The sequence below is a fragment of the Alosa pseudoharengus genome, unplaced genomic scaffold (assembly GCF_046254945.1).
Source record: "Alosa pseudoharengus isolate Yale_2024_CS ecotype anadromous, Long Island Sound unplaced genomic scaffold, YU_APseudo_1.1 YU_APseudo_1.1_scf_18, whole genome shotgun sequence".
Classification (NCBI taxonomy): domain Eukaryota; kingdom Metazoa; phylum Chordata; class Actinopteri; order Clupeiformes; family Clupeidae; genus Alosa; species Alosa pseudoharengus.
In genome coordinates, this window is record NW_027468650.1 from 4,764,695 (window position 1) to 4,782,254 (window position 17,560).

The window sequence follows — 17,560 nt, forward strand, 5'->3', positions numbered from 1 at the left end:
TTGCCCACAGATCCCCCTTTTGCCCACAGATGTCCTCTCCAGATGCCCCGTTTGCCCACAGATCCCCCTTTTGCCCACAGATCCCCCTTTTGCCCACAGATGCCCTCTCCAGATGCCCCTTTTGCCCACAGATGTCCTCTCCAGATGCCCCTTTTGCCCACAGATCCCCCTTTTGCCCACAGATCCCCCTTTTGCCCACAGATGTCACCTCCAGATGCCCCTTTTGCCCACAGATCCCCCTTTTGCCCACAGATGTCCTCTCCAGATGCCTTGTTTGCCCACAGATGCCCCTTTTGCCCACAGATCCCCCTTTTGCCCACAGATGCCCTCTCCAGATGCCCCTTTTGCCCACAGATGTCCTCTCCAGATGCCCCTTTTGCCCACAGATCCCCCTTTTGCCCACAGATCCCCCTTTTGCCCACAGATGTCACCTCCAGATGCCCCTTTTGCCCACAGATCCCCCTTTTGCCCACAGATGTCCTCTCCAGATGCCCTGTTTGCCCACAGATGCCCCTTTTGCCCACAGATCCCCCTTTTGCCCACAGATGCCCTCTCCAGATGCCCCTTTTGCCCACAGATGTCCTCTCCAGATGCCCCGTTTGCCCACAGATGCCCTCTCCAGGTCCCCTTTTGCCCACAGATGCCCTCTCCAGGCTGCTGGGCAGGCTTAAGAGCCCCGGCCTCAGCAAGAAGGAGTTCACAGTGCACTGGGAGCAGAGGGTGCAGCCCATTACAGAACTTCCCACAGCTTCCTGGGTTTCTACAAGAGTTGCAAGAACTGCCGTCCAACTAATACAGAGGCTTTAGAACTCATTTATTAAATATCTAATCAAATCTTTATTTCAGACACCAAAAAGGGCCCATAGCAACCCTTTTGTAAAATAGTTTTAGTGATTCTTTTGTCTCCACAGCAAATCCACATCACTGCATCAAAAGAGCATTTGTCTCAAGGGTACATGTCTTCTGCTCTCTGATAGATAGATCATTTACATTTCAAAGTTGGCAAGTCTCAAATAGATTGCATTAAAATAGCTCTGATACACAAGAATGCAACAAAGCACCACAAATCCTAAAATCCAAAGACAAAGCCTTTTTTTCAGCCTCAGGCCACACTGTACACCAGTAAAAAGGCGGGCGATGGAACTACTCAGAACATATCATAGCACTGAGCAGTCTAACCAGCAACCCAGTGGGGAATCAAGCTGCAGATTAAGTATGAAACATGCCAGCAGCCCGCTAAGCGCCAAACTCTCAGATGGTGTTGGGATGTGGGATGACAGTCTCTTTTCAGCCTATTTTTCTCACAAATGGCTGTCACATATCTGAAACGGATCTCTCACTCGCTTGCCTCCCCCAGAGACGAGAGAGGGTCAGAGCTGACTTAGAAGTGCCATCATCGTCTTTACATCACAACCATTTCCACAAAACTGAAAGAAACCGAGACAGAGAGAACGAGAGAGAGAGAGAGCTATAGAAAGATAGAGACAGAGAGAGAGAGAGAGAGAGCTATAGAAGGATAGAAACAGAGAGCGTCTCTATCAAGAAATGATGATATCTTCTGCTTACTGCTGCTGGAGAGAAAAATAGTCTTAGTTCTTATGACAGTTCTGACAAGCTGTAGTCTGGGTGAGGCACTGAGGCAGACTGGGACATTCTATAGAAGAGGCACTCCTCTACCAATTCAACCGCTAACCTCTAGAAGAGGCACTCTTCCCCCAATTCAACCGCTAACCTCTAGAAGAGGCACTCTTCCCCCAATTCAACAACTACCTTCTGCAGAGTGTAAAGAAAGAGCTGGAGAACGAGGGAACAGATAGAGATGGGAGAGAGAGAGAGAGAAAGAGAGAGAGAAAGAGAGAGGAGAATGAAAGGAAAGATAAAGACAGACAGAGAGAAGCAGAAACATGCGACTGCAGACTCTGTGAGGATGTGTTGTCCATCCCAGTCTTACCCAGCTGGATATCCACATGAGTGCTCTCGCCGCTCTCCTCCTCCGCCTCTCTCTGGTGCTCCGTCTTGGGGACATCCCTCACAGTCGGTCGCCTGCTGCGCTAGTCTGCTGTACATGTACTCCCGCGAGTCCTACCGGACCTGAAGCCCCGAGCCGAGCTGGTCGGTCCATCCACCTGGCTGTGCGTCCACACCCACCCTCCCCTACCTTCTCCTACCCCGCAGGGGGCAACTGACCTCGGGCCTTCCGCTGCCACTTCCCCCCGGGTTATTTTTACCCCCAGGATGGGGAGGAGGTGTGCGGATCAGGTTTAAGGGCGCTCAGCACTTCTCCGGGCCACGGCAGCACAACAGCCGCCCGTATCAGTGACAAGTCAGCCAGTGGGTCTGGCGTCGCACAAACGCTAAACTGCCTCAGTGCTGCCAACAGAGGACACCTGTGTTACTGTAACGTTATGCCCCGAGTGACAGGTCAGGTCAAATGTTGAGGAACTAGGGAAACAAATCCTGGATGTACAACTCTAGTTCTGTACAGCTAGTGCTGCCCAGAGATAATGTTGTTGGAAGCTAGTAGGTGGTGACATTTATTAGATATGGATTTAATACCTGTATTATTATCACAGTAGATCTAATGGATGCCTGGTAGGGGTAGGAGCTCTAATGAAATATTAAAAATGGATTTAAATATGCATCTGTGGTTTAATAGTGCAGCTAGTGATGGAGGTCCTCTACTGGAATGAAAACCGTTTAAAGAGATAAAAATCACCAGTCATCCCAGTCAGCCATCAGGCAGCCAATGGTCCCAACATGATGATGCACAAACTAAAGAGCATTTTCATGGTTATTGGAAATTGATTATATCATCTTACACCACAGCTAGATGAAAACAATGACCTTCTGACAGTTAAGACCCCTCATCTTTTGGACCATTAGCCTTCAAGCTTGCAGTGTAACACATTGACATTCTCAGGTTCTCTCCCTCCACCGACCCCTCCACCCAATGGCAGAACCCCATCATCATCATAACAACATCAGCACCATAATTGTACAGAAGGAAACTACCAGCAGGTTGGTGCCAGGGGGCCTTGTGCTAGGATTTTAAGGACCTCATAAACTACAGGCAAGTGGCTGACAAAACTGTTAAATAGTACAACTGTATGCAGAGTGGGATGTGGTACTGAGTCTTTTTCTAAGACAGAAGGTGAATAGGTGGTGTGGACAGTGTGTGGAAGGTTGGGTGGGGGTGGGGGTGGGTATGTGAGTGGCGGAGTAACCCCTCCTTCATCCTCCATAAATCCAGTTAAGGATTCATGAGGTGGGGGTGGGGTGGGGGGTGGAGGAGCTATAGAGAGCTATAAAATTACGCTGGAGGCAAAAAGGTCCTGTTCTCTGTACCCCCCCCCTTTCTCTCTCTCTCTTCCATCCACTAATCCGCCAGACCCAAGAGCAGAGAGAGGAAGGGGGAGGGGAAGAGGAAGGGGGAGAGGAGAGGAGAGGAGAAAAAGGAAATCTTGAGAGCGCTGTGGCACGCAACCTCCTCTTCTTTCTCTCCCTCGTTTCTCCGGTTGATAAAACCCCCTCCCCTCCTCCATCCCTCCATCCGTCCTGTCTTGTGTGGCATGTCCAGGGTGTTTGGCCTGAGCCCAGGGGGCCAAATGACCTAATGAAGTCATGTTCTCATCGTTGAGCTTTAAACACACTGAAGATGCGCTGGCATAAAGGAACGTACGGTACAGTATGAAGTCATGTTCTCATCGTTGAGCTTTAAACACACTGAAGATGCGCTGGCATAAAGGGACGTCCGGTACAGTATGCAGGACATGGCTCAGGTGGACACATATTAACTACTTTACGTAGCGACTCATTTGTTCAGTTAGTGACTGATTCATCTAGATCTGACTGAATCTAGATGCAGGTCATAGATAAAGATCTGTATCACTGCACCTCTCTACCTGGTTAACCTTCTGTTGTAGTGAATTATTTTTCAAGGGAAAGATAAGAGAGAGCCACTAATCACACCTCCTATCAGTGAGACAACATCACGATGAACGCTAGCATGACCACAGCGCTAGCACTCTCCTCAAACCCAGCATTCACAAAGCACTAACTGTATAAACACATTCATTCAAGAGCTATAGCATATTCATTATGTACCATAATGACTGACATCAGTCTATATCATTATTTACATATTCTAATAACTTTACTCATAAAGCATTACAATGTATAGGCTTTTTGTATGAGCATGGGGTATCAGAATGCATCAGAAAGCTTCTTTTGCCACTTGATTATGACATTGATGACATAAAATGAATTCAGCAAAGAATCTTAATAAAGCCATACATGCTTTATAATAATAGCTGTGAGAAGAGAATTACACAATGACATAATGCTTGTATTGTCTATTCATAAATACTTACATAAACTTATGTCAGCCACTTTAATGTGCTATGAGTATTAAACATGAATGTTTTAAATAATTTATTATAAAATATAGTTTTAACATTTTACATAACTATGTAAAATGTTAAAACTATATGTCATAATATTATAAGATTAATATTATAATTAAAGTTGAATATCTAAGCATATAGACTACATTATAACATTACTATTATAATTAAAGTTTAATATCTATGATATATACCGGTACTGACTAAATGTGGATGTTCATATGTGTATGGGACATGCAGCCAATAGAACGGGGACAAGAAGGAGAGAGATGGAGAGAGAGATGGAGAGAGAAGGAGAGAGATGGAGAGAGGAGAGAGAGAAAGAGAGAGAGATGGAGAGAGAAGGAGAGAGAAAGAGAGATGGAGAAGGAGAGAGAAGGAGAGAGAAGGAGAGAGAAAGACAGAGAGATGGAGAGAGAAGGAGAGAGATGGAGAGAAGGAGAGAGAAAGAGAGATGGAGATATACAGGAGGAGATGGAGAGAGAAGGAGAGAGAAGGAGAGTGATGGAGAGAGAAGGAGAGAGATGGAGAGAGGAGAGAGAGAAAGAGAGAGAGATGGAGAGAGAAGGAGAGAGAAAGAGAGAGAGAGAAGGAGAGAGAAGGAGAGTGAAGGAGAGAGAAGGAGAGAGAGAAAGAGAGATGGAGATATACAGGAGGAGATAGAGAGAGAAGGAGAGAGAAGGAGAGAGATGGAGAGAGTTGGAGATATCCAGGAGAGGTTGGAGAGAGATGGAGATATCCAGGCAAGGACGACTCACCATCACTGGGCAGTTCTTCACCGTGACGCTGGGGGTAGTCGCGCGCAGTGCCCCACTCACTCCATGGTAGTACTTGAAACAGATCTTCGTTTCAGCTGCAACAAGAGTAGTAGGCCCGCAGAGTTATACAGCAGTTACAGGTCTTAGAAGAGGCCTTGAAGTGATGCTCCATATGATGCCTTTAGGTTTCTATACAGGTGAGCATGAGCCTTGGGACTTACATGTGACGTGTGCTGCACATAATGAATAACTCATGAACATTTATGGATGTCCGTACTACCTTCTCTGTCTGCCTTGCTGAAATTGTTGATGCTTCCGTGTGTTTAGTGCTATAAGCAGTTCCAAGCGCCTGTTTGTCCTGCCAGGACCTATTTTTCAACTATGGCCAGCGGACTACAGTATATCACACAGCACCTCAACGTTATGAGAGTCCCCACACACTTGACATGGTCTTTGATGTCCCACAGAGAGGCCTCCGCTGCAGTATCACAACAAAGCACCAAAGACAGGCGGGCATTAGGACCCTGAGGGGATCTGGGCTGGCACCAGTAGAAAAGGATTGTGTTGTACTGGGTCCACAGCTTGACTGCCTCCAGCCTTGACTAAATAGCACAGTATACTATTACTTCTGGGCCAAGGGGATAGAATAGAGAGCTGTCTAGCAAGGCAGTGGTAGTGCAGAATATAAAAACACACACACACACACACACACACACACACACACATACATGTTCACACACACACACACACACACACACACAATCACACTCAAACAAAGATGATCACACACTGACAAAAACAAAATGGCAAGCAGACACTGACACAAACACACACATCCACTCACTCACTCAATCCCAAAGGGTGGCTGTAAGAATACATTCAGGAATATAGAAGAAACGACACACACGCACACACACACACGCACACACACACACACACACACACACTAGGGAGAGCATACTGCTGAAGGGTAGATGAACTGTATGGCCCTAGCCAAGGGAATAAAGCACTAGACCAGAAGATGGGTGTTAGCTTCTCCTCGAGAAGACTCCCTCCGGCATTGGCCACAGAGAAACAGGTAGCTAGCACAAGTGGTTACTACGCTTTCTATAAACGGACCAAGCGTGGCATACTTCACTGCTGTCCCATTTTCCTCCGAAGTTCAGAATAGCTCACACCTGGTCTGCTGTCAGCTAACAAATGTGGTTCACTTTCCCTCCTGAACTGATTCTATTTAGACCTCAAATGTGGTGCACTTTCCCTCCTGAACTGATTCTATTTAGACCCCAAATGTCAGGACCACAGGACCCTATGCAAATCACACTGACTTATTTTAGAGGCCTGTGATGGCCTTGGTTACACACGTTTTATATGATGCCGTCTTCTCTCAATCTATTTGGTTACCACTGCAAAACGAAATGAAAAATCTCACCAATTCACTCTGTGCATTTGTGTTGTCTGTCAGTTGTTTAATTGGTAGCAAACAAGCATCTGCTCCATATTTCCCTATTCACTCTTCCAGCTCTGTAGTTTTAAGAAGGACAGAGAGAGAGACACTAGAGGCACATCTGCTGACAGTAGAGCTATATAAGCTGCTTTTTGGGGAAGAGATAAGACATGTTTCTTTGACAATCCAACAGTGGGGGACCTGTCCCTCTCTCTCTCTCTCTCTCTCTCTCTCTTTCTCTCTCTCTCGCTCTCAGAGACACAGGAACACAGAGACACAGGAAGCTTGTCATCTGACATTCTAAGGAATTAAAACAGCTGGGGATGGAACCGTAGCAGACAGCACAGGACAGCTTTGAGAAATAGGGATTAGTGAAGCACTGGAGGAGGAGGAGGTGGTGGTGGAGGAGGAAGAGGAGGTGGAGGAAGAGGAGGAGGAGTAGGTTGAGAAGGAGGAGGAGGTGGAGGGAAGGGAGGAGGAGGTGGAGGAAAAGGAGGAGATGGACAAGGAGGTGGGGAGGAGGAAGAGGAGATGGGAGGGGAGGATGAGGAGGAAGTGGGGAAGAAGAGGTGGAGGAGGAAGAGGTGGAGGAGGAAGGTGAGGAGGAGGGTCTAGAGGAGAAGGTGATGAGGAGGAGGTGGAGGAGGTGTAGGAGGTGGAGGAGGAGGAGTAGGAGGTGGAGTAGGAGGTGGAGAAGGGGGAGGAGTAGGAGGTGGAGGAGGAGGAGTAGGTGGAGGAGGGGAGGGGGAGGAGTAGGAGGTGGAGGAGGAGGAGGGGAGGGGGAGGAGGTGGAGGAGGAGGAGTAGGTGGAGGAGGGGAGGAGGAGGGGGAGGAGGAGGAGGGGTTTGCATAATCAGAGAGATGGGCTGTCAAAACTGCACAGGAATTTGGAGACGTTTTCCACGCCACTAGTGAGAGCTGTAGTCCTTTCTGGGGAAGAAATCATTCTGTGGTACCTGATGAATGATGATAAACTACTTGCTTCTGTGATTGATTGCGCCTGATCACTAAGGCATTGCATGACACAAGGATTAAATTAGATCCTTCAGGTGAAGTGTATTGTAGTTAAGTAGTATTGTGATTGAATTTACTGTAAATCTAAAAAGCGTTCTATAGACCCTTTCTATTTATTTAATAAAATTAATTTTATTTTTAATTTGTATTTATTTTATTTATTAATTTGTTTCTTGTATGTCTTGTATGTCTTGGTGTCACGGGTACGCTGGCGACTACGCCGCTCCGTCCGGCATCTATTGTCTTTGTTAGTCTGTGTCAATGACAATGTCTTATATGTGAAGCGCTTTGGGTTGCACTCTGTGCATGTTAAATGCGCTATACAAATAAATCTGACTTGACTTGACTTGACCAGAGACGGTTGATAAAGCGAGACGATTCACAGAAGGGTTCTTCCTGTTCCCCTATGACGTAGGGTTCACTAGCGCCACGCCTTTTTAGGAGACTAGCGAGAGATTCTTTACACTGTGGCCCTATGGAAGAAATCATTTTTTCTCGGATTATGCCCCAGCCCTTAATTATACAGCTCGAGATTGGGCATTTTAATGCATTTTCTGTAATTCACATGTGTTCCTTACATTCTGACATCGACATGGCGTTTTTCAGATGAACAGTTAATGAGAAAAACGACTTTGTTTGCCACTTGTCTGTCTGTTTCTGTAACCCACTGGCACGCGATCTACTAAGTAGCCGAAGGTTCTCTGGAATAAATTACCGTTGCTTACCACTTCGATGTTGATCACTCAATCGCGAAAATGGATTGCGTTCAAATAGGCTGTATAGCAGACGGCCATACACATAAACTAGGGCAGTGGTTTCTCAACCTTTTTTCAGTGATGTACCCCCCTGTGAAATATTTTTTCAGCCAAGTAGCCTTCCCCCTAACCAGCGCAAAGCATTTTTGGTTGAGAAAAAAAAGATTTAAAACAGAGCACTGTGCCATCAGTGTCTAATTTATTAAACTTTGGAACTAATAAACACATACAAAATTCAAACATTTGGATAGTAATCCATGACTACATTTATTGCAAATTATTTGTATATTTTAAAATCTCACGTACCCCCATTTGAGAACCACTGTACTATAGTATTGCATATTATTGTTTAACAAGTAGGTCATATCACATAATAATCTGGACAGCCAGGGGTGCGTTTCCCAAAACCATAGTTTGCATTGTAACCAACAAAGTAGCTAACTTAGTTAGCAACTATGGTTATGGGAAACGTGCCCCTGGTTAACAAGTTGCTAACTAGCACACCTAACCAGACGTCTGCTTTCTCAATTAGCCTTACCTCTGATGTTTGATAAAGTAGCGCCAATCGATGTATCCCACAGCGCCGCCACACGGCCATATCCTTAGGTCTACTACCCACGCAAATTACAATGGAAATACACCACTTATTTTTTCATTGACATAAGGCTAAAAATATGATGAACACTGGCATTTCTCTTTCAGATACCATATTATTGAACTAGTAGAAGAAAGAGGTAGCTTGTTAATATAAGGAGTGCCGACTTGTCCATCCGATCCAAACAAGTAAACCTGAGGAAAGGAGGGTATAAAGTGTGTGAGGCTAACTTTGAATGGTATGGTTTTATTTGAAATTCACATTTTCAACAAATCCCACAATTTAACACCTGCATACATAGCCACATTCTGCAGTCTACCCACAAGGAAAAGAATAGCACAACTGCCCTAAACCCCCTCCATCAACTGCCAGTAGATGTGTCCTGCATTGAGTGGTAGTTAAGCATTTACAAAACTAAATACTGTTATTGTCTTTGAATTAACTAACATCCTGAATGGAGTGTAGGAAAGCAGGATCTCTTCGTTTGGTTGGATGAAGGTTGAAGTCATATGGCCAGCATTTACAGCACCTAAAACAGAGACAACACCACGCAAAGTAAAAAAAAAAAAAAAACATCATGAATTACAATTATGTTCTTATGTTCTTGAAATTAAGTTACTACACCTGCACATTGCTTTGCTTAATATGATCCTTCATACTATAAATGCTGTGATAACACAATAGGACTGAAGACTATGATACAGCTGGAGAGGCTGCCAAGTTAGGCAAATACTACGACTGACTTCTTTGAGGCCATGAACAGGCTTTTTGATGTCTTAAATTCACGGTATAAATGTCCATTCAAATCCCCTACTCCAGTTTTAGCATCAGTCAAATTGTGATTACAGCACTTGATTACAAACACAAACACTTACTTCTCAGGCGCATCTCTGACCCCAATCCATGGCGTCGTCCTATAGGACCACAAAGCAGACATCAGATCCACCATCTTACGGAGAGCCTTCAGTGGATTGAGTCTTGGACCTTCAGGTTGCTAGAGAACAATACATATAGTGCAGCAATCATTCTCAGTGTGTTAACTAATGTTGAATAATAGATTCCATACAGAGGGAAGTTTAAATCTAGTTACAGAGTTTCATAGTGACAGGCTGTTGGTCGAAACATGTTGGCCAATGCAGCCAAAAAGGCTTTTCCTTTGGAGTGCCTTTTGTAGAATTAGTTTCAACTTTATTTTGGTAGTGTTTCATGAAGTCTTCAGGTCTGATTGTTAGTAGCCTATATGAAATTATATTTGATATGTTTAACTTTGAAAGTCTGTAACTTGTATAGGGCAATTCCACGCAAAACTGTCACATCCATAATGCCAACTAAATACCATGGCATTGTGTTGGTGTTATGGATGTTACAGTTTTGCGTGGAATTGCCCTATACATTTGAATGGCCACAAGAGCGGACAGTTACAGAACACAGTACATAGCATTGACTTATCCTCTGAATAACACAGGTTCAAGTTCATTCCTCCCTGTCATCGCGGGTTCATCCTCACCATCCATAGCGTCCTTCTGCTCGTCCAACAACTGGGGAGAGAATTAGCAAACATGACGTTCATTTTAGTGCTGCTTGATAAGGGTCTGTGCAAGACCATCCGAGAAAAACTACTCACAACTGATGTAACGTTATTCAACACAATCGTTGAGCGCCACCCTGACTACACATTTGCCATCAGAGACAAACTTAATACAAAAATATGTAATGTGCAGGATCGGGGCAGAGATCAGTAGAGAAAATCGTCGCGTCATCAAGGACAGACAGAGAATATGGCGTAAAACTAAATGTTTCACTAGCTGCTACGCTAGGCTGATAATAAAATTCAGTGCACCAACAACTGTGTACATACGGTAGCTACTCATTTTTTACTAGCAACTAAACACATTTCAAAACTGCTAAATCAATGTCGCTTGCAGTAGATCTGATCCACAAGCTATAGTGATGCCGATTTAGGTAGAGCAAATATCAGGTTCGTAAATTATCTTTGTAGCCTAACTACCAAATTAATCTGGTAGCTAGTGCCTCAGCTAGCTCTGCTATCGGTATCAGATGGTTAGCTAGCTAACGTCAACTAACGTTACTCCTCAATGAGCTAACATTCATGACGGCGACACGAGATAATAATAATGTTATTACCTAAACTCCGCAGACATTTTACTACATAGATAACTCGTTACACTGACACAGACTAATCACAAATACCTTGCCACATTTCAAACTGCCACTTACCTGGAAATCAGACCGCATCTTGCCACGACGATGTACCAAATTCAGTCACCCAGGCCAGCTCCAGTTGGTCACAGCAAGAGAGAGGCGCGAAAATGAAAAATATTTGACGTTTTCATCAACCAGGTAGCGTCAGCGCATTCTGACCACGCCTTTTTAGGAGGCAGGAACTGTGTACAATTCCATTCCATTGTAGAAGCCTGTGCTGCTTTATCTTTGTATATTAAGGATCTTTGACTTGACTTTCAAGAGAGTTCCATTATCAGCATCATAGTTGGCCCCACAAGGCTTCCATTTTAACATTCCATATGTTATCTTAATGCAGAGGAAGTAGATTGGGAACCAAATAGAACGTTCAAGCATTGTTTTTGTTTTTATTGTTGAAAGGGTCTATACTCACATTCGACAAAGCAGGAGTTCAGGTCAATCTTCCACACGATCTGACCTCTATGGGATCCATTCACGCCACGGTTCTTATAGTCCAGGAAGTTCTCCGACAAGACCTCATCTGAAAGAAAACATTCATCAATATCAATGGCAAATCACCAAGAAACCTAATAATAACAGCGTAGGCTTAAACATTTACACTGCAAAGTATATAATCAGAGATCTATGTACAGAATGAAGGGATTGAGTACGCTCACAGAATCATTCAACATCATGGCCCCAGAATCCATGGATGTTACTGAATTAATGTGTACTCACAAGAACTTACAGGAAACAGTTTTGCCAGTTTTTATCTCAGAGGACTGGACCCCTGACCCTGGCATTACTGTAATACTCCCAAGCTGTGGAGCTGCCAATAGGGGGTACGTGAGATGAAAAGGGCAATGGCGGAAAGGAGTTAAAAATGATTAATTCATTAATAATCAAATTAATTCATAAATAATACATAATTTTGAATCGGGTTATAATGATATGGAAACGCAAAATTAAAGGAAACCATTTGTGAACTCTATAGCAGGCTATGTTTTCATTAAAAATAAGCTACCCACAATGCATATGATTTCCTGCGGGCAGCCAGAATATCTGGTGCGTTAGTTCTGTGGAAGTATAGGCTATGTAGAAGGCTACGCAAACATGGAAAACTGTCTAAAAACAGGGACACTGTCCAAAAGGCCTAATTAAAGCGATCAAAGAGGAGAAGCGAGAGAAACAGAGCAGGAGGGGAGTAGGGCAGAATGATGGTGTGGAGGTGGAGTGCAGGGGGATAAAAAAGAAGGACGAGACAGAAAAGACAAGACGAAGAAAACAAAAGTAGCCTATGATGAGGCATATAGGCCGAGGCTTCACGTGGATTGGGAGACAGACTGCCCAAAGCCACAGTGCGTGGTTTGCTGTGAGATGCTACCTAACCATTCTAATAGATAGATAGATAGATAGATACTTTATTGATCCTCAGGGGAAATTCATGTAGGGCGGCTAATTAAACATGATGCCTGGAATGCGTCAATAGAATGTGTTACTTTCCGGATGGTGGGGGTACGCGAGCCGAGTCAGGATGTAAGAAGGTGGTCCGCCGGAAAAAACGTTTGGGAACCACTACTGATAGTGATGCTGGAGAGGATGTGTTGAGAACCCACCCCCCCCCCCCCTCTACTGATGGTGATGCTGGAGAGGATGTGTTGAGAACCCCCCCCCCCTCTCTACTGATGGTGATGCTGGAGAGGATGTGTTGAGCCTACTCACCGATGAGGTACATGCCGATCCAGTCCCCAGGGTCCACCTCCTCTTTGATGTCCCAGCAGATGACCATGTCCTGGGACTGGCCGATGGCGTAGAAGGACGTGCTGACCATGAGCGTGGAGCGGCTGTCCGACGACACCAAGTCGGTGTCGCTGGTGGAGCGTGTGAGAGCCAGTGGGTCGCGGCCGCCGTTCAGGTACTGCTCAGGGGCGAAGCGGAACCGGGCCGAGCCGTCCTTGCACCGACGCCGACCCTGGGAACTCCGCGACGGCGAGGCCATGGCCGCCAGACCCAGGAGCCGGTTCTGGTACAGGTTCTAAGGGGGAACACGCAGCACAAAACCGCACAGTGCATAACGGTGTTCTGATGCAATGGTTCTCAATGGTGCTCTTGGACTACCCTTACTGACTGCCCCTAAGCATGCTCCCCACCTCTCCCTGACCCAACGTACAGTAGTCCAGCTATTTCTGACACACCCTCCTGCTTTAGTTCATCAAGAGCATTAATCACACTGATTTCAATGAGGTGAGTTTGGAGCAAAGACATGATGGAAATATGCAGACTCCAAATGCATGACTGAAAACCCTATATTCTATTTCACTGAGAACCCTATATTCTATTTGACTGAAAACCCTATATTCTATTTCTATATTCTATTTGACTGAGAACCCTATATTCTATTTGACTGAAAACCCTATATTCTATTTGAGTGAAAACCCTATATTCTATTTGAGTGAAAACTCTATATTCTATTTGTCTTAAGCTGTAAGGCTGTGAGAGACATTTTGGGTGAGGCAAGTTAAGAAAAAGTGTTGTCTATTTAAGTTCAAGTTCCAAATTTGCAAAAAGAGAAGCAAGCAAAAAGCATGTTTAGAGAGGTTTAGCCAGGGTCATTGAGTATTTCGCAGGGATTGTGCAGAAATCTACTGCACAGGCAGTGATTCTTTAGTAATGTATACAATTGTGTCTTTCACAGTAATTCATTTCTCAGGTAAGATTGAATGTAAAATGCCTCCCACAGCTCACTTAACTTCCAAGGTAAACGGACAAAAAGCTACTCTGAGGACAAAATCCATATTACTGTGTAACCTACAGAAACTGCATCAAGAACATGTGACACCCACTCACCTACAATGGTAATCAGAAATAATATGACTTTATACATAGACTACTGTGCATTATGCAGATGTGCTGTGGGACTAGATTAACAGTAATTGAACTCTAACTTTAACTGTGATGAACACAGGCAGCAGTCGTGTGTGTCTGTGCCTACTGTATGTCTGTGGGTACTGCCACTCTTCCTGTGTGTCTGTGCCTACTGTATGTCTGTGGGTACTGCCACTCTTCCTGTGTGTCTGTGCCTACTGTATGTCTGTGGGTACTGCCACTCTTCCTGTGTGTCTGTGCCTACTGTATGTCTGTGGGTACTGCCACTCTTCCTGATGCATTGGTGCAGACTACTGCAGGCTCAGAGAACACTGGGTGTAACTAGGACATGACAAGTACACGCATGTAAATGAGAGGTGGGTGAAACAGCACAGCAGGACTACTGTGTACACTGCAAACCTGCACTTCCCAACGACAGCACCAGTGTTTAAGACCAGTCTCCTGATAAGAGAGAGACCTCCAGTCTCTTGATCAGAGAGAAACCTCCAGTCTCTTGATCAGAGAGAAACCTCCAGTCTCTTGATAAGAGAGAAACCTCCAGTCTCTTGATAAGAGAGAAACCTCCAGTCTCTTGATCAGAGAGAAACCTCCAGTCTCTTGATAAGAGAGAAACCTCCAGTCTCTTGCTCTCCAGTCTCTTGATAAGAGAGAAACCTCCAGTCTGAACAGTCTGGTACTGGCACACATCAGAGAGCAGGCTTTGAAGATTTTACATGTTTGCTGGATTACATGATTTAAGCAAACAACAAATAACACTACAGCTTGCCTGCACTGTGTGTGTGTGTGTGTGTGTGTGTGTCTATTGTGCAATTCTGCCAGTACGATAGTATGAGAAGATGGTGGTCTTGTGTGAGACAAGACACCAATGTTTTGTCAGAACTTAAAAGCTGCAACACTAAAATCCTATCCAATCATAATGTTAGATATTGACCAAACTACAGATCCATGTGTAGTATTTGACCAAACTACAGATCCATGTGTAGCATTTGGATCACAAGGAATGTAAATGTAAATGTTTATTGAAATGTAAATCAAAAACATTATTGATTCTTACCAAGAAATACACAATGAGGAACACACACAGTCAGGGTTTAGTCGTGATCTAGTGTGGGGTTTGGACCTCTACAGCTGGACTCAAATACTCCAAAGCAGTATACAGTACATCAAACTAGTGTATCAAATATATAAAGCAAATTGTACACAAATCGAGTAGGACTTCCAAAAGTGTAGCATACTTAGAAACATATACATAGCTATATTTATAATATAACATATACAAAAGTGTAGCATACTACTACTATACATACTATAGCTATAACGCCACACTCCACACATATCGCACTAAAATACTTAGTATAGAAACAAGCGACTGTGACTGGCTCAAACAACCAAATCCTCTGATTTGTGTTTCATTTTGTCCATTCACTGTGCATACCAGCAGCCCATATTTAAAGGAACCATATGTAAGATTGTGGCCAAAACTGGTACTGCAATCACTTTTAAATTACTGTAGAGCGGTGTATCCCCTCCCCTTCCCCCTGACTCGAGGTTGCCAACCCGGATGCCAAAACACTACTGACTTCGTGATTAGTAGATAGGTGGAGGGTGGCGCATCAGAACAAAATACAACATGACATGACAAAACACAACATCAACATCAGTTGAGGGCTGCAACTTCACTTTTTAAATGGCAATATCCTGGCCGGACTACTGTTGTCAGTGATATAAGTATTTGAAATGAACATGATTTCTTAATGTCTAGTGACATATCAGGGCCATTTTATGATTAATTGAAATACATTTCTTACATATGGTTCCTTTAAATACAATAGTAACTGCCCAGACCACAATCTGACCATCGGTTCAATCCTGAACCCGCTGTTGGAGACCGAGTCACTTTGGACAATAGCGTCTGCTACATACTAGCCACTTTACATGTCCGATACTGTAAGTTATGTTAGGTGGGTCAGATCATGTATGTATACTGTAAGTTATGTTAGGTGGGTCAGATCATGTATGTATACTGTAAGTTATGTTAGGTGGGTCAGATCCAAAGAACGTCTTCAAAAGTCCAAAAGTGTCTATTTTATATTGGAGAGTTGGGTTATATTGTTTTTTGTAATGTACATTAGCCGCGCTACTTCATACTTGGAAAGTGCTGAGGGTTTTATTTTGGGTGTGGGGTGCAGGGAGTGGGGGTGTGTGGGGGTGTGTGAGGGGTGTATGGGGGGTAGGGGGTGTGTGAGGGGTGTATGGGGGGTGTGTGTGAAGCTGTTCCCCTACGGCAAGCACAGAGGGTGGGAGAGCACAGACACTGAGCACAGCACACTAATGAGGATGTGTGGGGAGCAGCAAAGAGCTGAGGAGGAGACAGAATCTCATCTCATATTCAGAAGCAAAGGAAAAGCTCTGGAGTACTTTTCAACAAGCACCAGGCTTTCCAAGAGATCAACATGCACACACACACACACACAAATCTCATATACAGTACGGTGATGAATGTAAGTGGGCAAGAAGGCGGCCGTGTGTAATGTGTGATGATGTGGGCAGGCACGTGGTGATGTGATGGCTAGCATCTGTATGACACACACACACACACACACACTGACCTTAACACTACACAGGTTCAGCAGCATTATGATTCTCCAACTCAAAGCTCGACAGATCCTGAGGAAAAGCCAACACACAACACATGAGGCACGTTCTCATCCAACAGCTCATTACTTAGCTCATCAATATGTCTGCACTTATCTCATCCAACAGCTAGTTACTTAGCTCATCAATATGTCTGCACTTCATAGCTTTATCAAAATGTTTGTACCAGATATCATTCCCAACTATTGCTTTAAATGCTATGTTATTTGATTATCACAGAACTACTGTGCTGTCTGTATAATGCTATAAAATTATATAGATGGCTTTTGATGCACCCATGGGTGCTACTGGAACTCTGCTCTTTCTGCCCAAACACACAGACTGTCTTGCCTCAATATGGTTTCCTTCATTATCTTTGGCCTCAACATCCCACACAATCTATAATTTAAACCTGCAGAGGCCTTTCTAAATGTTGAGCTCTCCACCCAAACACTCATATTTAATTGATAGTGCTTGAAAATGTGCCTTTCATAAGTACAGCCTCTGAGATGAATGAACCGACTAAAATGTGGTATTCTGACTACGGCTCTATTGTGGAGTAATGCCACACATAGTAGAAATTGCTTTGCAGTGGTCCTTCCAGAAATCTCACCCATGGATATTTCAGTTATGCTGAAAAATGCAGACATGCAACATAATTAATACATTTATACACAGATGACAGACACAAGAAAACCAAGATTGCTACGTAGCAGCACATACAAACATGAGACAGAGAAAATACAGTACACTGACCAAGCAATAACACAATTGAAAGAATTAACACACACACACACACACACACACACACACACACACACACACACACACACACACACACAAAGAAAAATAGCACAAAAGGTGCA

At 44.2% G+C, this 17,560-nt stretch overlaps 1 protein-coding gene and 1 long non-coding RNA gene across 2 annotated transcripts in view; both read right to left on the reverse strand.

Annotated features, from left to right (window-relative positions):
• hecw1a (HECT, C2 and WW domain containing E3 ubiquitin protein ligase 1a) overlaps positions 1–16,696 on the reverse strand; it is a 91,000-nt gene extending 74,304 nt beyond the window's left edge. The window contains exons 1-4 of the mRNA XM_076291220.1: positions 16,670–16,696; positions 12,897–13,209; positions 11,608–11,715; positions 5,162–5,256 (exon numbers count right to left, since the gene is read on the reverse strand). Coding sequence (XP_076147335.1) covers positions 5,162–5,256; positions 11,608–11,715; positions 12,897–13,209; positions 16,670–16,696 — 543 coding nt within the window. The remainder of the gene's footprint in view (positions 1–5,161; positions 5,257–11,607; positions 11,716–12,896; positions 13,210–16,669) is intronic.
• Positions 9,199–11,437, reverse strand: LOC143131582 (uncharacterized). Its single transcript, XR_012988127.1, has 4 exons — positions 11,211–11,437; positions 10,480–10,510; positions 9,848–9,966; positions 9,199–9,501 (listed from the first exon to the last, which is right to left on the reverse strand). It is a non-coding gene; the product is annotated as an uncharacterized LOC143131582 (long non-coding RNA).
• Positions 16,697–17,560: the final 864 nt, after the last annotated feature.